General features: G+C 55.6%; 1 protein-coding gene across 1 annotated transcript; it reads right to left on the minus strand.

Annotated features, from left to right (window-relative positions):
• Nucleotides 1-25,921, minus strand: LOC110467882 (actin-binding protein WASF3). The gene is made up of 9 exons (XM_021525284.2): nucleotides 25,825-25,921; nucleotides 16,204-16,356; nucleotides 14,330-14,464; nucleotides 14,053-14,206; nucleotides 13,670-13,787; nucleotides 13,348-13,523; nucleotides 12,687-12,944; nucleotides 11,092-11,468; nucleotides 1-9,720 (listed from the first exon to the last, which is right to left on the minus strand). The coding sequence occupies exons 2-9, from the start codon at nucleotides 16,334-16,336 to the stop codon at nucleotides 9,563-9,565; spliced, it is 1,509 nt and encodes a 502-aa protein (XP_021380959.2). The 5' UTR covers nucleotides 16,337-16,356; nucleotides 25,825-25,921; the 3' UTR covers nucleotides 1-9,562.
• Nucleotides 25,922-26,789: the final 868 nt, after the last annotated feature.

The following is a 26,789-nucleotide window of genomic DNA, read 5'->3' on the forward strand; positions in this document are numbered from 1 at the left end:
TACTGTAACCTCTTAAAATCTTTATTAATTCTTTTCCTTTTTTTTTTCTTTTTAATTTCTTTTAAATTTAATTAGCACATGCATAAAGTGTCAACAGTTGGGGTTAAGATGACATTTCTTGAACAAATGTAGTTACAAGCGGTGCCTCGGACCGATCCAGGTTTCCTCTCTGCCCTGTACAGGAGGAAGCTCGAGGTGGTCCCTACCTTTCCATCCTCGTGTCACCACAGGCAGAACCCACAACACTGGGGAGAAATACACTTGTTCACACGTAGCAACTGGGTAGGGGAGATAGATACGGGCAGCAACATCTACTCACCTACTGACTAAGTGCACATGGCTAAAGACCCCACCAGACAGCGAACATCTCCTTCCTCAGCTCAGCTTTGTAGCAATGGGAACCTCTCACGGCCTGACCTGGGTCACCCTCCCTTGGGAAGGTGCCTGTCTTGCATCAGCTCCTTCTGCCAGTTGGCAAATCTAAGGAGATGGAGTAATTCTTCTGCTGGGATTAAAAAATGAGCCTTTTGCAGGAGCGTTGGGATGCCGAGGTGTCCCCGTCCCCTCTGTGCCACCCCGGCAGGGTTGGGGCCAATCTCCACAAAGAGCAGCCCAAGGCCTGGCTCTGGGCTCTGTGTGTGATCAGCTGGTGCCAAAAGGAGAGAAAAGTGCTTTTGAAATGCCCATCAGGAGCTGGCTGCTCACGGAGGCTCTGTTCTGGCAGGATGGGTGCCCAGTGCTCCAGGAGGCCTCCTGAGCTCAGAGCTTGGGTGCTGCAGAGGGGTTTGGGGGTCTGAGGTGCCTTGGTCTGCAGGGACAGGAGATGATCCTCAGCTGCCTTCAATTCCCTCCAGAATAACTCTCCTCCAGCCCCTGGCCTCACCCAGAGGTGTCAGTGCTCCTGCTGGCTCCAAAGAGGATGGGAGCTGGAAGGAGATGGCTCCTGTCCCCAGGCTGGGACAGCAGCAGCAGCAGGAGGAGGAGGAGGAGGAAGAGGAAGGCTCTCCTGAATGCTTCCCCATGACAGCAGCAACCCACAGCAAAGTGCTGACAAGGTCTGTCCCCTCCCCACACCTCCCAGGCCTCTGGGGACTGCTGCCATGCCTCCAGGTGGCTGCAGAAGGTTTCCTGGGGCTGGCCAAGACCGGAGTGAAAGGTGCTCCCCGGGACACTCCTGTGCAAGGAGGGATCCCAGGGGATCCCCTGGGCTCTGGGCAGCTCCAGCTTCCAGCCCAGGTGAGCTCTGCCCGTCCCCAGCACGGCAGCACCACCACCCCAGGAGCTCCCTGGCAGGGCCAGAGGGACCTCCAGGAAAGGCACTTGTGTCATTGGGAGCTGCCCTGGCCCCGTGGGGTGCCCAGCAGGAATTCTGGACCCAAACCCTCTGTGTGGCAGGGCACAGCTGGAGGCACAGGGGAGGAAGGTGCCAGCACAGCTCAGCATCACCCCAAACTCACACCCTGCTTCAGGTGCCCCCAACAAGTCAGGCAACCCCAAAATGAAGGAAGTCTGTTCAGGTGAGGAGCCAGCAGCTCCTGAAAATGCATTTTGAAGAAAAAGATTTTTTAAATTTGCAGGGATTTGAGCAGGTTGGGTGGGACTTGTTCTCATGGAAGGTGCCCCTGGCCATGGCAGGGGATGGAAACCAGACTGGAAATCCAAACAGTTCTGAGATCCTATGATTTGCTTTTTTTACCTGATCTACTCTTACCCGAGACAAAAAAACACCAGAAAGAGCAGCATTTGTGGAAAACTGGCCACGACTACAGCTGGAGCTGAAACATCTCAGTGTAAAATTAAATTTGGAGGGGGAGCAGTGAGGGATGCATGTTGATGCTCATGACTCTGATTTTTGGAGACCTGGCAGGGCTCTGGCACAGCTGTTCCTGCTGCCAGGAGGAAATCATCAGCAGCTCTCCACGGGCATCACAGGATTGTTCCCAGCTCCAAGTCCTCTCCCTTTTTAACACAAGACTTTTGTGTTTTTTCCATGGCAAGAAGTGATTTTCCATGGAGTCAGCAATCCCAGCTGAGGCCCCAGGACTGCACCTGCAGCAGTGAGAGGTGAAAATCAATGGGATTTGAAACCCTTGAGCTGGGGAGGGGCCTCCAGGGACAAAAGCACCTCCTTCAGTGGCAGCAAACCCTCTCCTTGCTGCACTGGGAGTGATGTGATTATTGCTTTTCCTTAAACACCAGTTTCCTGGGATTTTTGGAAGTGGTTCTGGTGGCACCTGCTTCATTCTGGTGCTGTGTCTGACCTTCCCTCCAGGTCTGAGGGAAGGAAAGGGAACAGTTTATCCTTCTGGAAATCACGTGTCAGTTGTTTGTTGGCTTTTTTGTTTTGTGGATGGGTTTGGTTTTTTGTTTGTTTGTTTGTTTGCTTATTTTTAGATTTTGTCTTTTACATTTTATTTTTAGATTTCTCAAATGAGCTACCCCAAATCAAAGGGTAAATGTTGAATTGTCCACCTTAATGGTTTACTCACTACAGTTTGTGGATCATGAATGGTCCAGAGGAGCTGCTGCCTTTTAACTATTGAAATGCTGCGAGTTCACATCCCTCCCTCTCAGTGCTTGTTCTGCAGCACATTTTATCTTTATTCTATTTGAGGATCAACACCAAAACCAAGGGGGAGAATCAACACTAAAAATCAGCTGCCCTGGCTGCTGGGGGATGCTTTGGGGCTGTAACCCAGTGGACAGACCCCAAGGGGGGATGAGGGAGAATTACAAACGTGCCAGAAAGGCCCTGTGGGCACCTCCACCACTCCCTGGCTGCACACGAGCTCAGAGCTTCTCTCTGGCTTCTCCAAGCCGTGGCAAAGCCTCTGTGACCCGAGTTTCTCCATCCTCACCTCCGGAAAATTTTCCCTGAGACCTGACTCAGCTCCTTCCTGCCACAGCTCAGTCCCACACTGACCTGCAGAACAGGTTTATTCCCCTCTCAGAACAGATTTATTCCCCTCACAGAACAGATTTATTCCCCTCCCTGCCCTTTGTGGCTTTGCACAGGGTCTGACCTGGCTGAGGTTTCCCCTGTGCAGGCTGATGTGAGCGTAACCAACCCAAAATGCTGGGCTGGTTCCTTTCTGCCTTATTTTCTCCTCTCTGCACTCTTAACCTCACACAGAACCAGGTGCTGGAATTGCCACTGAGCTGACACCAGTTCCCCTGGCATCCCCAGTGTGCAGGGAAAGATTCACACACAAAAAAAGCCCTTCTTTGATTCTCAAAAAGACTGAACAGCTTTAGAGTGTGGGTTTGGGTTGCAAGTGCTGGAAGAGGAGGTTTTCCAGAGGTGTCTCATGGGCTGGTGACAGGTTGCAAGTGCTGGAAGAGGAGGTTTTCCAGAGGTGTCTCATGGGCTGGTCCCAGCCCATGAGACACCTCTGGGAAAACCTCCTCTTCCAGCACTTGCAACCCAAACCCACACTCTAAACGCACTGAGGGTCAGTCCCTGCTGCTCCCAGGCACCATTCCCACCCCTCCCTGGCCATATTGGGGTGTATTCCATTGCCACCTCGAGCTGCAATTCCTTTCTTTTTTCCCCTTATCTCAGAGATCAGTCCCTCCAGGAGAACCTGTTCTTTCAGCCACATGGCTGATAAGATCACAGCGTTCTGTTGTGAGATGCTCCACCCAGAGGGAGGAGCCAAAGATGCCATCAAGGATATCAGTGGGGTTGTGCAGACAGCAAATAAATCTCCTTTTCCAAGAGGAACAGCTGAGACCTTCTCTGCACTGCACCTCCAGAGGGAAACTCCATCAATCTGCAGATTGGACAGAACCACATCTGCCACCACCACCCCAGCCAGCGAGTGTCAGGTTGTATCCCTAACCCTGTCAGTGCTTCTTCTTTTGTGCTGCTGTATGTATTTCCTTCTTTGTTCCCTTTTTTCCTAACAAATTGTGTTCCTGACTCAGAGCCTCTCACAGGTTTTGCTTCCCAAAGCAGGACACCATCCCAGAGAGCACAGCTGTGTGGGGCAGGGACAGCCCCCAGGGGCACAGGGACCATTCAGGGACAGACCCAGCGTGGCTGGGCTCTCCTGGGCTCTGCTCAGGCACTTCTGCGTGGGGGAGTGGGGCAGGAGGGCCCTGGTGCTGTCACCAGCGGGGACGTGGCTCTGGTGCTGCTCAGGGGTCACCTCGGGAAGGGACAACAGCCCTGGAGGTGCTGCTGCCCAGGCGAGGGGAAATCCATGGGTGGGTGAGCATTTGAGGCTTCTAAAGTGCAGTGCAGGTTACATGGTCTTTGCTGTAGACTGTAAACTCCTCAGGACAGACTCCTTGCCCTTATTTTTAGTTTATTAAAAAAAAAAAAATCTGTAAAGTGAAATTCCAGCTGAGAAAACCTTAGCCCTAAGTAACTACTGCTACAGGAAAAAATGGGAATATTGGTGAAAGGAACAGCCTGTGCTCCCTTTGCCAGCATCCCCCATGGGGAGTGCTTCCCATGGCCATCCCTGCTCCATCCACAAGGAAGAGGCACGGAGCTCCTGCCAGCTGGGGACCTCTGGAGTGCACCCTCCAAAATGCCACCTCCAGTGCTACCACCTGCCTCCCTCCGAGCAAAACTCCCATTTGCCATTAAAGCTGAGGTGTTAATTCAGGTTCAGGGGAGTCTGCAAAGCTTCTCTTCAGGCTGTTGGGTGGCTGGGAAGGGAGAGAGAGATGGAAAAGTTGCTGGGAGGAAATTTGAGGGCTCTTCTGTGGAAAGAGCTCTCTGAAGAAGCCAAGTTCAGCCTGAAGTTTGTCACTGGAGTAAAACCTTCCCAAGATGAAACAGCTGCAAAGGCAGGAGCCCTGGTGGGATGGGTGATTGCTCCTCTCTAGGTCTTGTCCTCAGGTGGGAAATTAGAAACTGCCCAATCCATTCTTCCTGCAGGATGCTGATCCTTTAAGAGCCACCAGCATCACCAGCCAGCTCCAGAGGTCACTCCAAATCAGGGAGACAGGGAGTGCAGTTCCAGGAGTGAACACTGCAGGACTTCCACCAACCCCCAGCAACCAGAGCAGGACCAGCCTTCACACCTGGTGTAGCTTCACAGCTGCACCATGGGCACAGTGCTCCCTGTAAAATCCCTTTTCAGATGCACCTGCGATGTCCAAGAGGTTCCTGATGGACCTCAAGGATGCCAGCCTTCCATGAATATCTCCAAGCAGAACCAAAATTTACTCATTTACTGTTCCACTGACTCCAGCCCAACCCGTTTGTATGGACACAGGATCTTCCCCCCCTGCTGTTGACAGCCATATTTATTATTTTTAATCTATGCCCATAAATTGGCAAGTAGGGGGAAGCAGATAAAATGGAAAGAAGAGTTCTCAGGAGATCAGTTGGGCTCATTAAATGTTTGGCACTATGTGATTATCCTTTGGCAATGAAATGCCACTGCTATATTTTAGCAGGGAACACAATACCTTAATGTACAGAGAATCTCCTCAGCCCAATTTTGGCACTCTTGAGAGAGGAGAAATTCAATCATCTGTGACCTGGATTGTATTTTTTAATGTCTGCCAAGCTAGATAAAATACTTAAATATTCACTTTTATATCAGCCCACAGGAGGATTTGAGCATTTCAGGTTGTGTAACTCAACATGGCCTACTTTGGGGAGAACGTGCAGAAATAGGCACATATGTACAAAACACTGAGTGTGCAGCATGTGGGGCACACAGACAGTGTTAATTAGCGTGGCACAATCCCAGCAGAACCTGCCCAGAGCAGCCAAGGAATTGGTGTCACTTCTGTTGGGTTGCAAAGGTCACCTGAGCAGAAACCAGGTTAATCTGCCTCAAATAAAGGTGCTGAAGCGTGGCTGAGTCCCTCGAGGGAAGGCACTGAGGATGGGATGGCTCTCATGGGATTTGGGCATTCGTGCTCCAGCCTGGAGAAAGCTGGAGGTCTTTTCCCACCTGAAGGACTCCTGGTGCTTGCCTGCCCTGTGGTGCTGCTGGGAGGAGCTGGGTGTGCCTGGTCAGACCAGGAATGGGTGTCCAAACCCACCCTGAGGTCACTTCTCCACCAGACACCTCTCTGGGATGAGGATGGGGGGTCCCAGCCCTGCTACCACAGCAGCTGAAGGGTTTCCATGGCAGCTCTGGTCCCTGAAGAGGAGGATGGTGATGTTGAAACGTAAATTTTAAGGAATTTAGAGATTTTAGAGATTTTAGTTAGAAATAAGCCTTACTAGATTTAATTAAAATAAATGAGTAAGTCTTGATGAAGTTAGGAGTTAGTAGTTAACTAATAACTGATTGCTTGTCAGCACAATGTTTAGTTAGCTGGGTTTATAATGAAGAATACACAAACTGACAAATAGCTTTTAGGAACATAAGACAATTGTGGGCCTCCTCTGTTCTGAAACCAACTGAAGACAAGGAATGGGAGTTCTACCAAGAGTTCATTTGTCAGATTGGCATTGAAAAGGTAGAAAGGTCAGAACAAGGAAGACTTCATTGACTTCCTCATTTTGGGACCTCTCCCCATGAAAGGGACACCGACCCATTTCAAGGGACAAAGCACGCATGCTGAATGGCTTTGGGAGTGATTGGCATAGGAAGTGAATATGTATTTGTATTTTGGGTATTCAATACTCTGTAATCACCTGGAAGCTGCAAGTGTGGATTTGGGAGTGACCCCACAAACAATAAACACACACTTTCTAACTTTAAACTGTTAGAGAGTTTTTGTCCATCACAGTTGGATATCGGTACTAGATCAATATCCATATTTTTTTAATAAATCAATGTGTCCAACCAGCTGGCAGTGCTGGCAGGTCATGGTGCTGCTGGCTGGCTTTGCAGCTGTGACCTGGGTTTGTGTAATCTGGGGATTCCCTTCAGCAGAACAGGACGGGTGAGGATGTGCTGGGGCTGCTGGGATGCCCGATGGGGACGTGGTGTAAGAACATGAAGATGTGAGGACATGGGGGTGAGCCTTTCCTGCCCCCCTGGGGCTGCCAGCTGTGCATCCGTGACCTGAGTGACCTAAATGACCTCTAGGGTCCCTTCCAACCCTCCTGTGATTGTCACGCACTTTGCCATGCCACGGCACTGGTCCTGGCAGCTGCCAGCCCCAGCTCAGGTGCTGTGAGGTGACAGGAAGGCCCCAGGGACAGCCCTGACCTGCCCCACACCCAGAGTCCTGCCCCAGTTACCACGGGCCCATGTGACACACGCAGAGCAACTGGTGCATGAAAAGAAGGGACTTGATCTCTCAGGGGCACTGGGCTGCTCTCCAGCTCCCAGCAGGACTGGCTCAGCTTGGCAGAACTGGGACAGTGACAGAGCCAAGGGATGAGCCAGTCCTGTGTGTCCCTGAGCCCCTTGCCAGGGCCAGTGGGGCTCCTCAGCTCTGCTGGGTCCCCACAGCCTCTCTGCAGCTCCTCCACCTCTGAACAGATACGAGCAGCTCCACCAGCTCTGCTGTTTTCTCTCTCTCACAAAGGGTTATTATTACTCTTCCTAAATCACCTAAATAAACCAAATTTCTCTTTGCTTACACACAGTTTTGTGATTGTATCTACATTAATAACGATCCACCAGAAACACCACCTTAAATGTTGCCATGAATTTTTACACTGCTTCCTTCTGAACCTGCTCCAGCCAAACCCCAGCTGCCTTCCCAAGGAAAGCAGGTCCTGGGCATTGCAGGGGCTCTGTAAAAAGCTCCTGCAGCCATTTCCCTGCATCTCAGAGGGTCAGCACCAGAATCAAGAGCTCTTGGTGTGCACCAGGAATTTCCTGGCCACCTGCAGGGTTCCGTGTCTCCCTGCCCCTCTGGTCACTCCTGCTCCTTGGGTTGTGCAGATGAGTTATTCCCTGTATCCTGCTGCTTCTTGCCTTGCCCTCTCCCACATCCCAAATCCGTTCTGCACCTCTGCTCAAGCCCACTCAGCAGCACAGCTCCCAGCCTGGGTGTGGAGCTGTGGAAGGTGTCACATCCAAGGGACAAGAGACCATTTTGTGCCACTCCAGAGACGGGACAGCTCCTGGTGGCATTTCCCAGCAGCTGGGCAGAGGATTCACCACATCTGGCCATGAGGGGTTTGTCACTGGGGGTAAATGAGCAGATGTTTGGGACATTGCTCAACACCAGCATTTCCCAGGAAATCAGCAGCCTGGTCTAGTGGAAGGTGCCCTTGGCAGGGGGTTGGAATTAAATGTCTTTAAGGTCCCTTTTATCCCAAACAGTTCTAGGATTTTGTGAATTTAACCATCAGCATTTGGGTCTCAGCCATATCCTCCCACCTCTTTTTCAGGTCTGGCTGCTTCTACATAGTCAAAATACTGCTGAAGTAGCCATCACCTGCAGGGCTACAGGGAGAGGCAGGGAATTGGGCACAGAGCTCAGGCTTTCCCTGAGGGAAACACAAGAGAGGGTCTGGGACATCACACTGCCCAATCCACAGCTGGTCCTGGCCCATCTTCCACAGGTGGGGAACTTCTCCCAGCTCTCTGCAGATTTTCACACCTGCCTGTGATATTTCCAGTATTTCCCACCCCTTTGCTCTGCCTTCCTCTGTGCCTGCTCCCTTTGTAGCTCTGTGACACGTCTTCCATGGGTCACACTCTGTGTTATTTTCAGGGCTGAACCAGGGCCTGGTTACCCAGCTCCTCCATCAGTGTCCAGACTGGGACAGGGGATGGAGCAGGATCAGGCAGGGGAATCAGTGCCTGGATCTGAGCTGATCTCAGTTGTACAGGCACAGTTTGTGGGGCTGCAAAGTGCAAGTTGAGAGTTTCCCTGAAAGCAGCAGATTGTCTGATTCACTTTTTCCCAAAGAATACTGAAATGGTGTCATGCTGAGGCCAAGGAGAGCTGGGCTTAGGGAAGCTCCCTGGACACCTCTACTCCTTCACTGGAAAAGGCAGAACAAGCACAGACAAGGCTGTGTCTCCCTGCCAGCCACACCAGCCTTGCCTTCCCCCTTTGCTCCTAGAAAACCAGCTCTGAGGGTGGATGCAGGCTCAGGTCACCAACAGGTGCCTTCCAACCCAAAGCATTCCATAATTTTCCAGGGAGCAACAACACAAGGGTGCAACTGCTACTAAACATGGTGCGTTGCTCGGTAGGGAAGGAGGCTCCTGCCCTCACGCAGCCTTTGGAGCTGCCTGACCCCAAACCACCAGAGCAGAGTGTCCCCAAGCCCACCCCTGAGCTCCCGTGGTGGCACCAGCTGTGCAAACAAGGCTTCTCCTCCAGGAGTTACCACAATTAACATTTAGCTGGAAAAGCACTGCTGCCTCTGGGGCTCCCTTCTCTCACAAAGCACACTCAGGGCCAGTCTAGTCTTGCTCCAGGTGTAGATCTGGAGTAATCCTATTAACCTGCCTTCAGAGAATTTTGGAAAGTCATTAACTGTGAAGGTGCTGCTAATTTCTGGTCTCACTGCCTCCGAGGTGTATCCTACCAGTGCTGCTGCTGCTGCTGCCCGAAGGGTTTTTGGACATAGTGTAAAAGCAAAGCTGCTGCCCGAGCAGCGACGGTGGGGAAGGTGCCCGTACACACCTGGAGCGGAGCCGGGAGCTCCGAGCCCGCCCCGCCCGGGCCCTCAGTCCGACCACTCGTTATCGTCCAGCTCGGAGTCGTCGTCGGACTCGCTGTACTCCACCGCGATCCGGCGCGACAGGATGGTCGCCACGTCATTGCCCACCGGCTCTTTTTTGGCCTCTTGTTCCCACTGCTCCTGGACCTTCCGGAGTTGGATTCCTACAGGAAAAGGGGGGAGGCTTCAGTGGTGTGCAGCATCCCCCCGCAGTTATAAAGGACTGGCTGGGACAAGAGGGCTGCTGCCCTGGTGGTTACAGAGTTATATGGGATGAGAGGATAGGATTGGCAGGACAAGAGGGAATGGTGGTAAACTGAGGCCTGGATTGAATGTCAGGAAGAAATTCTTCCCTGGGAGGGTGGGCAGGCCCTGGCACAGGTTCCCAGAGTAGCTCTGGCTGAACCTGGATCCCTGGCAGTGCCAAAGGCCAGGCTGGACACTGGGGCTTGGAGCAGCCTGGGACAGTGGAAGGCGTCCCTGCCCATCACAGCGGGTGGAATGGGGTGAGCTTTAAGGTCCCTTCCATTTCTAGGATTTTATGAATATATGACTACAAAGCTGTATGGTAGAATAAAGCTCCTCCTCTCCTTCCACTCAGCCTGAAGATATTGAACCTTCTGAAAGGTTAAATTTACTATTTGACCTGGAGATCTGCAGGAAAGGGAAATGTGAGAGACCTTGGAGCACATCATCCACTACAGCCTGGGAGGAAGCCACATGCCTGGGAGCTGCCAGCAATCTGAGGTGCTTCATTCCACCCCCAACTGTGAGTCCCCCACCTCTACACTGCATTTATCCCCCCCGGCAAGGTCCCACCATCCTCGCCCATCACCGGGCTGTTATGTGTAGTAGATATAATTCGTGCCATTTCTAATATGATATATGTGATATTGAATATTTGTTGGGAGTATACACGTTTGTATTAGGACTCCCCCCTGACCCTCGCAGGTGAAACTTGGTGTATGTTGAAACCCGATTTACAAGTAAAAAATGTGGCTTGGCCAGGAGATGGGCCATGTCTGGAGAGATACGGGGACCCCAGGAGATGGGCCATGTCTGGAGAGGGACCCCAGGCACTGATAATCACATGAACGACCCCTGATGGATCTCATGGAAATCCTCGGGCAGATCCATGTGAATACAGCGTTCCCATAAATTTCATCAAGAGATTCACCAACTCCTGACACTGAATTGTTCTTCAGCACCACAAAAGAAAATCTTATTAACCTATGGACTCTGAATGGAAGAAAAGACTGACTGCCGAAATCTTGGCCTCAGGCGGAATTTTCCCTATAAAAACCTTGTACCAGGCTGGAGGCGTGTGGGCACAGAGGAAAACCTCTGCTGGGGCTGACTCCTTGTTGCACACCCAGGGCCGACCCCGGGCTCGGCTCTGTCCTTTCCTTGCGGCTGGCTAGATAAAATTTGATTGCAACACAAATATTTCACTTTTTTTCGTTTTAAATTTGGCTGGACACCTTTTCATTCATAGCAGGGCCACCAAGCTCGTGCGTGCCGGCGCCCGCACTCACCCCTGCGGATGGCAGCCAGCAGGTCGCTGCGGGCGTCGCTCATGGGCACCAGCGGCACCGGCGGCTTGCGCGGCTCGGCGGCGGGCGGCTCGGCGGAGTGCGCGGGCGAGGCGGACACGGCCGGCGGCCCGGGCGGCGGCGGCGGCGGCGCCACCGGGGGGCCCAAGGGGCCGGGCTGCGGCGGCGAGGCGGAGTAGGGGCCGGGGGGCGCGGGGGGCGGTGACGGGGCGTAGGACGGGGCGGCGGCCGAGCCGGGCGCCAGCGCGGGGGGAGCCGAGATGGGGCTGTCGAAGGCGGTCTGCGCCGACGGGATGACGGGCGGCGGCGGCGGCGGCGCCGGAGGGACGAAGTACTCGGCCATGGGCACCGGCTGCGGGCTGCGACGGGGCACGGCGGTCAGCGCCGGCAGAATCACAGAGCCCCGGGATGGGCTGACCCAGGACGGCCCCACGGGGGTCATCCAGTGCAGCTCCATCCCCGAGAGTCCCACCCTGGGCATCCCCGGGAGCTTTGTCTAAACGCTCCCGGAGCTCCGGCCAGGTCTGGGGCTGTGACCGTTCCCTGCGGAGCCTGCTCAGTGCCCCACGACCCTCTGAGGGAAGAATCTTTTCCTGATGTCCAGCCTAAACCTCCTCTGGCACAGCCTCAGGCCATTCCCTTCGGTCCTGTCACTGGACCGAAGAGATCAGCATCTGCCCGTCTGCTCCCCCACATGAATTTGTGGACTGCAATGATGTCTCTCCTCAGTCTCCTCCAGCTGAGCACGCCAAATGCCCTTAACCACTCCTCACAGAGCTTCTCCTCAAAGCCCTTTGCCATCTTCATGGCCTCCTTTGGACACTGTCTAATATCTCAATGTTTTTTTATATTATGGTGCCCCCAGTATTCAAGGTGAGGCCGTCCCAGTGCAGATCAGAGAAGGACAATCTCCTGCCTTGCCTGGCTGGCAATGCTGGACCTGAGGCCCTCTAGGGCACACCTGGCCCTCCTGGCTACCAGAGCACTGCTGACTGAAGGATGGCACCTATTACCCATCCCAGCACCTATCACCCATCCCAGCACCCATCACCCATCCCAGCAACCATCACCCACCCCAGCAACCATCACCCATCCCAGCAACCATCACCCATCCCAGCACCCATCACCCATCCCAGCACCCATCACCCATCCCAGCACCCATCGCCCATCCCAGCACCCATCACCCATCCCAGCTACCATCACCCATCCCAGTATCCATCAAACATCCCAACACCCAGCTGGTTTAGTTTGCTCTGAACCCCAATGAAAGCTCTGTCCCGGAGCTGGACTGGTGGTGGAGGTGTGCTGGTGGGATGGGCTATGGGTAATGCAGTGGTGGAAAGCAGGCAACACCCCAGGGAAAAGCCCTCCATCCACTCTGCCCCGTTATCTGGGATGATGTTATCCCAAAAGCGCTCCTGACTGATTTGGCCTTGAGTCTCACCAGCAGCTTTGGACCATGGATGCTGCAGAGGAGAGCTCTGCTGCTCTATCAGCCCAGAAATGGGAGGTCAGACCCCCACCAAGCCTCCCTTCCTTTGCACACCCCTCCAGCAGCAATCAGGCTGAAGCTTTACCCGTAATCCTTGACTAGGTGGGGCCTGGGCCCGTTGAGGACGGCCTCGGCGGGCGGCGGCGCGTGGGGCTGCTGCAGGCGGGTCAGGCTGTTCTGGCGGCTGCCCGCGGCCGGCCGGAACACGAGCTCGGGGGGGTTGGTGGCCGCCAGCCCCTCCTTGTGCTCCGCCGGGGCCAGGTGGGCCGCCGGGGCCAGCAGCTGCGCGGGGTGGTTGGGGCTGGCCGGGTACGAGTGGTCGGCAGCGTCCGACGCGTAGGACCTGCGTGCGGCACAGGAAAAGCCGACTGTTGTAGTCCTGAGGGAGCTCAGGGGGTGTGGGTTTGGGGGTATTTTGGGGTTGAGACGACAAAACAAGGAAAAGCCATGAAAATATCGATGTACGAGGCAGCAGAGTGAGAGCAGAGGGGAGGAGGACACAACAGAGCTGAACCGCTCTCTTCCCTTAGCTGCGAAACGGAAAGTGCTCTGGTTTTATCCCAGTGACAAGGCTCCTCCTGAGCTCCAGGATGACACCCTGGGGACACCAGCTACCCATGAAGCTACCACGGGCTACCAGCTGAGCACCCCGACCCTGCTGTGGGCAACACGTCCCCCGCAACGACGGAGAGGAAGAGCAAAGCAAAGGAGAGCGGTGAGCTGAAGGTGTAGGAGGTAGAACCTGCCTATTATCTGGGGACAGTGATCCTTCCGATGATGCCATGTGATAGGGGGATGGTGAGAACCTGTTATCCGGCCGGAACTCTTTATCATACGCCATCATGTTCCACTCCAGGCGCCGGTTGCGGGCTTTCCTCACCTTCTTCACCTCCCGGGTGGAGTCCTCCACCAGCCGCTGCTCCTGCGGGAACACAAAGCCACGGCTCCACCTCCAGCCCGGCTCCTCCGGAGCAGGAGCAGTCCCTGGGGAGCATCACCCAGCCCTCTGCACCAGGAGGTGACTGTCCCCAGGTCCAGCCTCCTTGTCCCCCTCCTGCCCCCAGCCACCTTCTGCCTGCGCTTCTCCTTCCTCTTGTCTTCTGTCGCCTGCAGCATCTTCTCCTTCCATAAGTTGAAGAAGTAGGAGGGGTCGGTGTAGAATTTGAGGCCGTCCTTCTTGTCATCCCTGGGGGTTGGGAAGGGGAGAGAGGGTTACCAGCCACAGGAGAAGATCCCCTGTTCCCCTTCCCAAGGGCTTTGGTGTCGTGACCATGAGCTGCTGCCCCACCACAGACACATCCAACACAGCAGTCAGCACCTGCAGGCTGTGGACACACGTTCCAAGCATCCCACACAATGGGGGAGGCAGCACAGCACACAAATGGGGGCACACCAGATCCTTCTCATGGAAAGGACCCCCTCGGAGCCCCCGGGAGAGCTGCGCCCCGTACCTGTAGGGCGTGAGGATGTTGAGGGGCGGGGGTTTGTCGCAGCGCTGGTACATCTCCATCACCGGGTTGGGGATGGAGTTGCGGGACACGACCTGCTGGTTCTGCACCGTGGAGCTCTTGAAGGCTTTCCTCATGTTGATGTCCTGCAGCGAAACTGGGGGGGCACAGGCAGGACAAGGGATGCAGGGGTGGCCTCAGCCCGCCGAGCACGGCATGGCGGGGGTCTGGTCCCGAGAGCACGCCTGGACATCAGCCCAAACCAGCCCCAGCCCCTCACCTTCCTCCACGGTGGAGTCCAGCTGCGTCACCTTGATGACCAGCAGGTCCACCCTCTCCTGCAGTGAGTTCATCCTCATGTAGAAGCTGTTGGCTTCGTTGAACAGCTCTCCGAAGATGTCCTCTGCGTGCCTGCCTGGCAGGGGACAACGCGCCCGTCACCACAGCAGGTGGCTTGCCCGGCTCAGCCCATCCCCTGGAGCACCCCCTCCCCGCTGGCTCCCTGGGGTGCTCTCCCCAGCCTGGATTTCTGGGAGCTGAGCCTCATCCTCTCCCAAAGTGCTGCAAGGAGTCGGGGGAGCCCAAATGAGCACCCCTTTCCAGGGAGAGCAGCACCCACAGGGACACAGAACATTCCCAGTGCCCCAGAGAGCCCTTGGATCCATCAGGGCAGATCAGCCAAAAAAAATGACCATCACACAATGTGACCTGGGGAAATTCAGCTCAGGTAGAAAGCCAAGAGCAGGGCACTGGGGACAGTGCCACAGCAGGGAGGATCTGTAATTTGTTTCACTTTATCAGTTCTTTTCCTGCATCTCTCAGTGCATCCCTACAACAGCTTATTTATTTACAGTTATTTATTTAGGATTATTTAGCTTTTTATTAGAGTTATTCCTATCATGGCACTGAGTGAGGTATCTGGCAGAGCATTGCTGATATCTGTAGGCTACAGCACCCATCCCATCCCATCCCATCCCATCCCATCCCATCCCATCCCATCCCATCCCATCCCATCCCATCCCATCCCATCCCATCCCAGGGATCCTCAGGGTTTCCTCCAAGCCCACCTGTAAACCTCCTCCGAGCACTCACCAGCTGGGTCACATTGACTCCCTTTTCCCCTGCATAGGAAGCTGAGCAGACATGGGCGCTGCTCGTGCGAGCCACTGCACTTCCAGCAGCTCCCTACATCCTGGGTTTATTTTTCTGGGAGTATTTTAGAGCAGAATCTTCTTCTGGATGTGTGTGAAAGAGCTGGGGCATGAATAGCTTCTCTCTATTTTAAGTGGATATTCTGCATGAACTAAGTTGCCCCTGTTAAACCTTCACAGTGGTGTGTCAGTGCTCTCATCTGCCCCTTTTCTGCCGAGGTCAGTCCCAGGGCACGAAGACAGCTGAGGGTTTAGACCTTTGATCAAGACCTCTCTTCCTCAAAAAGCTCTAACTTTAAAAAGAATAGCTTGGGGTATTTTAAATCTTCACCTGACCTTCCTATTTCTGGCCAAGTGGAGAAGCAAGGGGCTCCTGAAAAGCTTTCCATCCCCCACTGCACAGACCAGCTGTGGGAGGAAAATGGGTCTCAAAATGTCACCAAGTGCCCATTGTGAGCTTAGCAAAAAAAACCCCCAAAACTTAAAAAGTTTATCTATGTATCTATATAACTATATATCTGTATCTATATAACTATATATCTATATCTATAGCTATAGATCTATATATCTAATAATATAAATATAATAAATATATAATAATAGAAAATAAATTAAAATAATAATAACAATAATAATTTGTTTCAGAAGCAATTAATTCTATAAAATTATATGAATAAATATATATAATAAAATTTAAAAATTAAAAGTCGGCACATCCTCCTATTTTCAACAAGCTGCATAATTCCCACTGAATTAGGAGTGGCTGCAGCCCACATGGCTCTCACACAACCCCTGGTTCTCTGTGCTTGAATCCGGTGGGAGTGACTGGGGCATCCTACTGGCATCCAGTGCCATCCTGGTGCCATCTCAGTGCCATCCAGTGCCATCCTGGTGCCATCTCAGTGCCATCCAGTGCCATCCTGGTGCTATCCCAGTGCCATCCAGTGCCATCCCAGTGCCATCCCGGTGCCATCCCCCAGCGGGTGGCTGTGCCATGACTTACTGAGGCTGCCCAGCTGCTTGATGATGGCAGCCAGCGTGCTGTTGGTGACACACTCCAGCTCACTGGTCACCCCGTCGGGCAGGGCCCCCCGGCACAGGTGCCGGGGCTCGATGTTCCTCTTCACCAGCGGCATGGCGAGCCCTCACGCCTCTCCTGGGAAGGAAAAACCAAAATACACAACTCTCACCATGTGCCTGCTCCCCCCACGCTCCCCCAGCTTCCTCCAGAAGTTCCCCACGCTGGCACGGGGCAGGTGCAGCAAGCAGGGGATGGATGCGCTCTGGGGGTGCCAACCTTGGGGTGCTGCTGAGCACCCGGGTGCCAGGCTGGAGGTGAGGATGTCCCCGCCTTTGTGCCACCGTGTCCTTTCCCACTCACTTCCCAGAGCTGTGCTCAAGCCATGAGCAAACTGCCCTGTGCTCAGCCCTTCAGCTGGCCCTGAGAAGCCTCATCCAGCCCAAAGAGAAGCGAGGGAGCGCTTGTAATGCCATTATTTCCAGCTCACTGCAGGCTCTCCAGGCTTTTATTTGTGCACACACTGCACTGAGACAAGCTGCTGTGGCCAGCTCATCCCAGCTCCCTGCGTGGCCCCCCAGCATCCCTGGGTGCTCCCATAGCTCCTGTGAGCCTCCACAGCATCTTTGGGTGTCCCCACAGGATTTCTGGGTGCCCCCATAGTTCCTGTGAGCCTCCACAGCATCTTTGGGTGTCCCCACAGGATTTCTGGGTGCCCCCATAGCTCCTGTGAGCCTCCACAGCATCTTTGGGTGTCCCACAGCATCCCTGGGTGCTCCCATAGCTCCTGTGAGCCTCCACAGCATCTTTGGGTGCCCCCACAGCATTTCAGGGTGTCCCCATAGCTCCTGTGAGCCTCCACAGCATCTTTGGGTGCCCCCACAGCATTTCTGGGTGCCCCCATAGTTCCTGTGAGCCTCCACAGCATCTTTGGGTGCCCCCACAGCATTTTAGGGTGTCCCCATAGTTCCTGTGAGCCTCCACAGCATCTTTGGGTGTCCCCACAGGATTTCTGGGTGTCCCCATAGTTCCTGTGTGCACCCCCACAGCATCTTTGGGTGCCCCCACAGCATCCCTGGGTGTCCCCATAGCTCCTGTGTGCACCCCCACAGCATCTTTGGGTGCCCCCACAGCATCCCTGGGTGTCCCCATAGCTCCTGTGTGCACCCCCACAGCATCTTTGGGTGTCCCACAGCATCCCTGGGAGTCCCCTGCTCCACTGTCCGCCCTGAACTGGGGATGGTTCATTTTCTATAGGGTTTAAGGAGATGGAGGGAGATCAAAGGCCTCATCCCCACTGAGGGCACCCATGGGAGCCACAGGGAAGGATGAAGGATGGGCACTACAGGCTGTGGGGTGCTGGGGACAGGGTACCCTGCTGATGTGAAGGGTGAATGGTGGGACACAGGCTGGGAAAAGAGGCAAAAAAGGAACATTTATTATCCATGGTGGTGTCTCCTGGGACTGGGACATGGACCCTGGGACTGGGACTGGGACAGGGACCCTGGGACTGGGACTGGGACTGGGACATGGACCCTGGGATTGGGACAGGGACACGGACCCTGGGACTGGGACTGGGACTGGGACATGGACCCTGGGACTGGGACAGGGACAGGGACACAGACCTGGGACTGGGACTGGGACAGGGACCCTGGGACTGGGACTGGGACACGGACCCTGGGACTGGGACTGGGACTGGGACTGGGACAGGGACAGGCAGCGACCCCACAGGCTCACACAAGGGGTCTTGAGTGCCACGAGTGCATCCGGGCTCAGCTCAGCTCCCAAAGCGAACTGGTGCCTGTGCTGACCAGAGGGCACCAAGAGCGTTCCCAGAGAGCAGAATTTCCCGTTTCACGTCCCGAGCATTCCCCACCCGCTCCATCTTTCCCAAAAAAGCCGCTCCCCTCATTCGCTGTGAGCGGAGCCAGGGATGCTGCCCGCCAGCGGAGCCAGCGATCTGCGGAGTTCACATTTTTTGGCCCCGGGAGCGCTGGACGGAACAGTTTCCCTTTGAGAGCACCCGGCCAGCGCTCCCAGCAGCGGCAGCAGCTCCTCCGCTGCTTTCAAATGCAAATTCCAGCTCCCCCCAAAGCCTTTCCGAAGGGCTGGGCTCTGAGCCCTCCGCAGGGCTCTGCGGGGCTTCGGGCTCGGAGCTCTGTGTCCTCCAGCGCTCCCCTGCTCACGGATGTCGTGCTGTCCCCACCTCCCAAAAATCAAATTTCTGCTCTGTGTCCTCCAGTGCTCCCCTGCTCACGGATGTGGTGCTGTCCCCACCCCCCAAAAATCAAATTTCTGCTCTGTGTCCTCCAGTGCTCCCCTGCTCACGGATGTGGTGCTGTGCCCACCTCCCAAAAATCAAATTTCTGCTCTGTGTCCTCCAGTGCTCCCCTGCTCACGGATGTGGTGCTGTCCCCGCCTCCCAAAAATCAAATTTCTGCAGTTCCTGGGTGACAGCATTTGCGTGTACATGTACAACCCCCTCCGATTTCTGGGCAGCCCCGAACCCCCCAGGCCGTGCAAAGAACTGAGGCAGCTTCACCCCAAGCTGGTTTTCTGTGTCACCCCAAAATCTGCCCTCAGAGGCTGAGCCCTGGCACGTCCCAGGCTGCAGGGAATGGAGGGCACAGGGCAAAGCCCCTAACGAGCTGCCCGGGCCAGCAATTAGAGGCAGGGAACAAAGAGCCATTCTCAGCATCCCCTTGGGTCATAGCCACGGCCACGGGCACTGGACACAGCCGTGGTGTGGGAGCCCAGAGCATCCCTCTGGCTGCCCTGGCAGGGGGTCAGGAACCCCCCTGGACAGAGCCCCCAGGGACACTGGCTGTGATCTCTGTCCATGGAAAAGAGTTTTCACTCTTACAGGATCAATTACCAGCTCTGAGTGTTTGATACAAGTCATAATTAAGTGTGGCATGGGTAAAAAAGTAAAATTTTAGGTTTCTAGACTAGGGGTCCAAAGGGGACAAGATGCAGGAAATTGGGTGTGCCTTGTCCTTTTTCTCCTTCTTCATGCCCTCCCTGTCTCACTGTGGTGTTGGCATTTTTCTGTTGGTTCAGGCTGGGGACACACTGTCCAACGTAGGTGACAGATATTGGCACGTTATTGTAAATCCAGCCCAGGAGTTTCTGGTATTGAATGTTTGTCACATCCCACTGAGGGCAGAGCCCCACACGCTGCCCTGCAGGACAGAGCTGGGCAGGGCAGCAGAACATGTGAGAGATAAACAGAATAAACAACCTGGAAACAGCACAGACCAATTCTGGCTTCTGCTTTGGCAGGGGGCTGACAGACAGAGACTTTCTACAATCTCAGAATCATCAATGCCTCAAATTCCAACAATTTGCCCCAAGGAACAAACTGCCAGCAGCATCTCAAATCCAGAGCTGCTGGCAGCACTGAGGAGCAGCCCCTGCTGCCCCAGAGCAGTTCTGGTCAATAAGGGCTGCCCCAGTCCCTGGCAGGCAGGCTGGGGTGTGACTTGCAGCTGCTGGCCCAGGGGTGACCCCTCCACTGGCTCCTTCCAGATGTTCTCCTTCACCTCAGCAGCACCAGCACCTGGCATTTTATGTCCTTGGGGTCCATCAGGGCAGAAAAGCAGCTCTCATTTTGTAACAGGCTCCAAAAAAAAGAGTTTTGTGTCCTGTCATTGCTCCTTACAGTCTTTGCAGCAGCTTTCCATGTGCATCACTGTGCCCTGATCCCCTCCCTGCCCCCAAAGCCACTCTCTCTCCCACTGGGCTGTGATTTACAGCCCTGCAGGCAGATCCACACCTGAAGGACCAGCTGTGCTCTGCTGGCCCTGCAAGGAGGGACAGGCAGGTGACCTCAGATCGCTCAGGTGCTGCTTAAACCCTGTGGCAGATTTCTGGCTTGGACAGTGCCCAGCACCTGCAGCCCTGGAGCCCTGCTTGGTGTGGCCTGAGAGAGAAGGGAGAGGTGTCCTGGCTCCCACCTTCCTTCACTGAGCCGTGGTGGAGCAGAAAACCATTTTGGGGTTTGTTTTCTGTGGGTGCTCCCTGCAGGAGAAGCCTGGAGTGGGAGTGGAGCCATGGCAGAGATGGGCAGCACTGGAGGGAAGGATGTCCATGCTGCCATCGAGGCACCTCCAGGATTTCTCATGGGATCAGGGGTGCATGAGCAGCAGGAATGAGGGAAAGCTCCTTCACTCTTCAGCCAGCCAGGAAAAACCCCGAGCTTGCATTTGGGGAGGGTGTGGGGTACTGTGTGGTGAAACAAACACCTCAAGACTGGGAGCTGGGGTCAGCCCTGCCCGAAGCTCAGTTCTGGGCCAAGCTTTGGGGCAGTCTGTTTGCTCAGCCCTTGCAATCAAAGGTCTTTCCCAATTTGGGCTCCCCAGGGTCCTTTTGAGCCCTGAGGAGCAGACACTGCCAGGAACTGGAGGCTTTTGCAAGGCAGCAAATCTTTGGTCGGATGCCAGGAGCCAGAGTAGTGAAAAAAAACCAAGAGATATGTTGAAAAACCTATTAACCATGAACAAAAAATTTGTAAGTGAATATTAAACAAACAAGAAGTGCCACATCTTGTGGTGGCTGCTTGTGGTGCAGAACCCTTGGAATGCAGAGGTGAAGAAGGGCTGGGGGCAGGAGGGAGGCACAAAATAGTCCTGAAATAGTGAAAGGAGCAACAAAACCCCTGAATCTGAAGTCAGGGAAAGGACAAGAGGCAGAGCTGACACTCCGTGGGGTTGTTGGTGCCTGAAGGAGCTGATCCTGTGGAGTTTGGCAGGATGGATCAGGCAGAAGAGGGCTGGGAAGGATCTGGGGGTGTGTGATGCTTCTGAGCAGACAGAAATAGGTGTAGGTGTGAAAGCAGCAGCTCCTCGAGGTGTCAATTTGTGGAGCTCTGCCACAGCGTGGTGGAAACCAGCGTGGGATGGTTCAAAGAGCAACAGGACAAACCTGCAGAGGGCAGAGAGGCCACCAACAGCCACCTCATGGTTGAGGAGCAACTTCTGCTTCAGGTGGCTCTAAACTCCTTTTTTCCTACCAGCCATGGGGAGAGCAGAGCCTACAGGGGCTGAAGTTCTGTTGTCTCAGGAGAAGTTCAGCCAGGAAAAGCTGTGCAGGTGGCTCTTTGTGGTGCAGGGGGAAACCTGCCTGGGAGAGCTGGGCCAGATCTGCTGATTTACCTCCCACAAAATGGAGCGTGAGCTGCAAGGACTCGCTGCTCCAATTTACAAAATGCATCTGCCACCACTTCTTCTCTTTCTGCCAGCCCCAGCGCCTGAGAACACCAGCAGCATGACAAATGTCACTGCTCCCTGGGAAGGTGACTGCTGCTCCAAAGGTTCATTAAATATATTAAAACCAGCTGGATCCCAAGTAAAGCAGAGGGCAGGACTTCAGCAAGAGTGATTTCTCAGGGCGGCACTGGGGGCTGGTGGGCATGGGAGGAACCATGCCACTGCCTGCCCCTTCCCTGGGACCTCTGCATCCCAAAGGAGCCTGGCTTTACGAATGGTCTGGGACCACAGAAACACCCCAGCCCCACTGCAAAAGGGTCAGCAAAGCATCAGGTGGAAGAATGCCTCGGAGGCTGAAATCCCGGGTGTGGGATGGTGGCTTTGTCCCCCATCCTCAGGAGATCAGAGAGGCTGGAACGCAGGGCTGAGAAACCAGAGGAGAGGTCTCAGCCCCCGGGTGGGCCAGAGGGATCTTTCTGCCGGCCAGGAACAGATCTGGGAGGAGCTGGGGAAGGGCCAGGCCCTGCTGCCAAAGGGGGCAGAGAGCCGTGGCCGGCTGGCCGGGGGCACGGCTCCAGGGCTCCCCGGCCGCGCCCCGTGTCCCGCCGGGCAGCGCCGCCGCCTCCCCCCGGCCCCTCTGCGGCTCCTCCTGGCCCACGGCAGCGAGGGAACACTTCACAGCAAAGTGCAGCACAACGCTAAATCACAGCTAAAAATATTCCTCGGGAGCTTTGTTAGTAAATGTCACCGTTGGTGGTTTGGTTTGGGGGATATTTTCCCCCCCTCCTTCTACTGTAAAATGTTTCAGCTCTAGGAGCAGCGCTTGACTGAAGCATCTCCAAACCCCCACCACTGCCGAGGGATGGGCTCTGCAGCACCAGCCCTGCTTAGGAGGATGCCATAAAAGCATTACCCTGGGGTCAGGACAGAAACCTCGTCCTGCTGTGAGTCTGGTTTAAAACAAACAGGCTGCTGGAGGGGTTTTACCTAGATGATGTTTCTTTTAGGGTAGGTGAGAGCAAATGCTGTAAATCACAGAATCACAGGAAGGTTTGGGTTGGAAGGGACCTTTAAGATGATCTCATTCAACCCCCTGCCATGGGCAGGGACACCTCCCCCTGTCCCAGGCTGCTCCAATTCCTGCTGTCCATCCTGGCATTGGACACTTCCAGGGGTCCAGGGGCAGCCACAGCTTCTCTGGGCACCCTGTGCCAGGGCCTCAGCACCCTTACAGCCAATAGTTTCTTCCTAAATTTTAATCTAAATCTCTCCTCTTTTGATTCAAAGCCATTCCACATCGGCCTGTCACTATTTCCCCCTGTAAAAAGTCTTTCCCTCCTTTTGATAAGCCCCCTTTAGGTGCTGGAAGGGGCTCTGAGGTCTCTCCAGAGCTTTCTCTTCTCCAGGCTGAACAGCCCCATCTCTGGCAAGTGGATTTTCAGGCAGGACTTTCCTTGGCATTCAGTTAACACAGAGCTTGGGTTCTGTTGTTTGATTTCTCAGAAATGGGGAGCCCTGGCAATGGTTATGGAGCTGAGGCCCACTTCTCCAGGTCCTTCCCATTCACCCTTTGCCTCTATCTCTGCTACGGATACAGATCAGAGTATCCCTATCCAGGCAGAATCCATAAAAAAAAAAAAAAAAAGAAAAAAAAAAGAAAAAAAAAAAGTCCATCCCGATATCCTAATGCTGAAGGGAAAAGGAAAAAGGAGGGGAAAGTTATGGATGAAGCTATGCACGACCCTCCTCCGTCATCCCTTGGCTGCTCCACGCCTGGTTCCTGCGCCAGGAATGCCCGGGAGCAGCGGCACTGCCTTGATCTTCAGAGGAGGAGCCAGGGGCTGGGGCTGTGGGAACACGGCACACATCTCAGCTCTGCTTTGGCTGCGAAAGATCCCTGCTGGCCCAGGAATCATGTGTTGTTTTTAATGACTCTATCACCAAAGGAAAATCTTCAATGACAGCTTTTTTCCCCTTTTGTGCCCAGCTCATTACCAGAAGGATCTCCCTCGCTCGCTGCCGGGCTGTGCGGGCAGGACGCTGCTGAACAAACCAGCCTTTTTCTCCCCAGTATAGAAGGCGCTTTGATAAAGCGGGGAAGCCCTGGGCCAGCAGAGAGGGGATTTCTGCAAAGCCGCCGCCGCTGCCTTTGGGAACAGGCGCAGGCAGCGCTGGCATCTCCAGGCGCGGAGCAGAGCGCTCCCAGCCCGCTCCCTGCGGGGCTGCGCTCCGCCGGCCGCTCCCCTGCCTGTCCGCCTGGCTTTCCCCAGCACAGCCGGGCGTGCACCCTACAAAACTCCGGGTGCATGTGGGGAACAGGAGGCAGATCCCAGCCTGGAGCTGGCTGCAGCCTCGCTGCTCAGAGATGTGTGAAATGCCCGCGGGGCGCAGCTCAAGAGGGTGTCTTTTTGGATGAGCAGCTCTGCAAAAAAAAAAAAGGGGGGGGGGAAGAAAAAGCGTTCTTGCTTTTCTTTTTTTATTTCTTAACACTTCTGGCTCGAGGGCTGTTGTTCGTAACTTGTCAAGATCTTGGCATCGGCGGCTGATTTGTCATCCGCCATAAAATGGAGGATGAGCATCTTTGGTTCAGAACTGGGCCGAGGGAGATGACAGCTCAAAGCAAAATATGCTTCATCTCCAGTTTTCTCCGCGGGCATCAGCTCCCGGGAGAAGGAGCGGACATTTGGGGTCTGAGTGCATCACAGCGGTCTGGGTAAGAGCCCTGCTCCTGCTCTGCGTTTGCGACAGCACAGCCCGGTGCACATTAACCCTCTGCCTGCCAGAGCAAGGCTCTGCCGGACCGATGCCGCCACCACCCTGCCCTCCTCACCGAGCTCTGCGACCCGTCACCCTGGGAGCTACCGAGATATTCAAATACCACCAAAACGCCATTTTTAAAAAAGAAAATGACACCAGCAATCTCGTTAAAACCCAGGCAGTGAGCTGCAGCGTGCGGGGTGTGCCTTGGCACGCTGAAGTTTGGAAGATGAATTATTAATCCTGCCATTCCCGAGCTGCCCGCACATCCCGGCGCTGCGCTGCCCTCCCCTCCTCCGGCAGCGTGTCCGGCCGCTGGCTCCGCTGTGCCGGCCACACAGAGCAGCCACAAACTCCCTTAGAAAGCATCTCAATCCGCAGGTAATCCATCGCGCCGACACCGCCACGAGGCAGCAAGAACTCGAGTTTGAAGCGAGAAAATTAAAGCTCCCTGCAAGTAGCTGAATCACTGAGCGTGGAGGCCCAGGCTTGGCAGCTTTGAGGGGCTCTGGGCCCACCTGCAGCTCTGCCCAGGGGGTGCCCGGGCTAGGGGGGGTCACCAAGGGGGCTCTGAACCCGGCGGGGCTCCAAACGCCTGGGAGGGCACCAGGATGGGGAGGGGGGGGCGTGCATGACAGGTGACAGCAGGTTGTGCCCTGCTCAGCGCTGTCCCCTCTGTGGCCCAGCCTCATATCAGCCTGCAGAGCCCCCCCAATTTGGACCCCCCCCCAATTCCCCAGCCATGGGGTGAGGAGCCCTGCCCTGTGCTGGTTGTGGGAGCACAGGCAAGCGTGGGCCCAGTTTCTCCCGCACAGTGATGTAAAGGTGAAGGATCCTCCCTCCCCAGGATGGCAAGGATGTCAGGTGAAGCCCCCCCGCCCCCACGCCGCCCCCATGCAAGGGTGCAGAGCAGCCAGGTCCCCCTCCCTCTCCATGTAGGAATGCGAAGTGACAGCGCACACACCCCCTCCCCTCCCAGCTCAAGGGTGCAGAGAGGCCCGGAGCACCGCGGTGCAAATGTGTCAAGCGCTGCCGGGATCCCTCCCCCCGCCATGAAAACGTGCGGAGCAGCCTGACCCCCTCCAGGCAAAGGTGCAAAACGTGGAGGATCTCCCCACCCCCGTCCATGAATAGCTGCAAAGTGGGGGGACCCCCCACGCAAAGATGCGGAGCGGCTTGGACAGCCCCTTCCCAAAGCAAGGATGCGAAGGGATGGAGGACAGCCCCCCGCCCCCGGGCACGGATGCAAAGCTGGGGGGGATGCAGCAAGACGGGGATGCAGAGCGGCCCTCCCCCCACCCCCCCAGCAAGGATGCGAAGGGACGGAAGAACCCCCCATAAAGGATGCGAAGGGATGGAGGATCCCCCCGAAAGGATGTAAAGGGATGGAGAACCCCCTCCCCCGCAAGGACTCCCCCCACCACCGGAAAGATGGAAAGCAGCAGAGGATCACCCACCCCCCATGCCAGGATGCAGAGCGGTGGGAGATCCCCGCCAGCACCGATGCCCACCCAAAAGGATGAAAAGATAGGGGAGACCCCCACAAAAAGGCCGCGACGCCCCCGATGCCCCGCGAAGGGACGCCCCCCCATGCGCGCTCACACCTGGGGGCACAGGGACCCCCCGCATCCCCTGCGCTCACCTCCGCCGCGCCGGCGGGGCCGGGACGTGTCTCGGCGGGGCCGTGCGGGGCCGTGCGGGGCCGTGCGGGGCCGTGCGGGGCCGTGCGGGGCTGCGGCCGCCGGCGGCGCTGCCCGCGCCCCGCGCCCCGCTCCGCCGGCGCTGCCCGCGCCCCGCGCCGCTCCGCAGTGCGCGCACGGCGCATGTGCCCCCGCCCGCCCCCGCCCCGCTCCGCCCCGCGCCCCCCGAGCGGCCCCGGCCGCTCCGCGGGTCCGGAGCATCCCGCTGGAAATCCTCCCGCGGGCACGGCCCGGAGGGGAAGCGGTGCTCCGGTGAGAGGGAGAGGTTTGGGCATCGTCTTCTCCAGGTGTGGCGTTGCCACCATCTTCTCCACGCTTCCCCTGTGCCCTGCGGAGTCCCTGGATGTCTCGCCAAGGATCAGATCCGAGCCAAGGGGTTGTTATGGGGTATTGATGAAGCTCCGGGAAAAGCATCGTCCTCCCCAGTTTGTCACTGTCACCAGCTGCTGGTGGCCGAGATTTGGGGTCCTGTCCTTGGTCATGTCACAGAGATACCCCGAGGGCTGGAACCTCTCTGCTCTGGGGGCAGGCTGGGGGTGTTCACCTGGAGAAGAGAAGGATCCAGGGAGACCTCAGAGCCCCTTCCAGGACCTAAAGGGGCTCCAAGAAAGATGGTGACAAAGTTTTTAGCAGGACCTGTTGTTATAGGACAGTAAGTGATGGCCTTACAATAAAAGAGGGTAGATTTAAACCAGATATGAAGAAGTTTTTTACAGTGAGGGTGGAGATGCCTGGCATAGGGTGCCCAGAGAAGTGGAGTCCTGGAAGTGTTCAAGGTCAGGATGGATGGGGCTTGGAGCACCCTGGGATAGTGGGAGGTGTCCCTGCCCATGGCAGGGGGTCAGACCAGAAGACCTTTAGAGATGCCCTCCAACCTAAACCATGCCATGACTCTGTGCCCCAGTGC

The sequence above is a fragment of the Lonchura striata genome, chromosome 14, assembly GCF_046129695.1.
Source record: "Lonchura striata isolate bLonStr1 chromosome 14, bLonStr1.mat, whole genome shotgun sequence".
NCBI classification, from domain to species: domain Eukaryota; kingdom Metazoa; phylum Chordata; class Aves; order Passeriformes; family Estrildidae; genus Lonchura; species Lonchura striata.

Coding starts and splice junctions, on each gene's coding strand:
- LOC110467882 (XM_021525284.2), bottom strand. CDS start 16,336: ATGCCGCTGGTGAAGAGGAACATCGAGCCCCGGCACCTGTGCCGGGGG. Junction 13,788..14,052: donor AACATCCTCACGCCCTACAG/GTACGGGGCGCA, acceptor CCCAACCCCCAG/GGATGACAAGAAGGACGGCC. Junction 9,721..11,091: donor GCTGGCTGCCATCCGCAGGG/GTGAGTGCGGGC, acceptor CTTTTCCTGTAG/GAATCCAACTCCGGAAGGTC.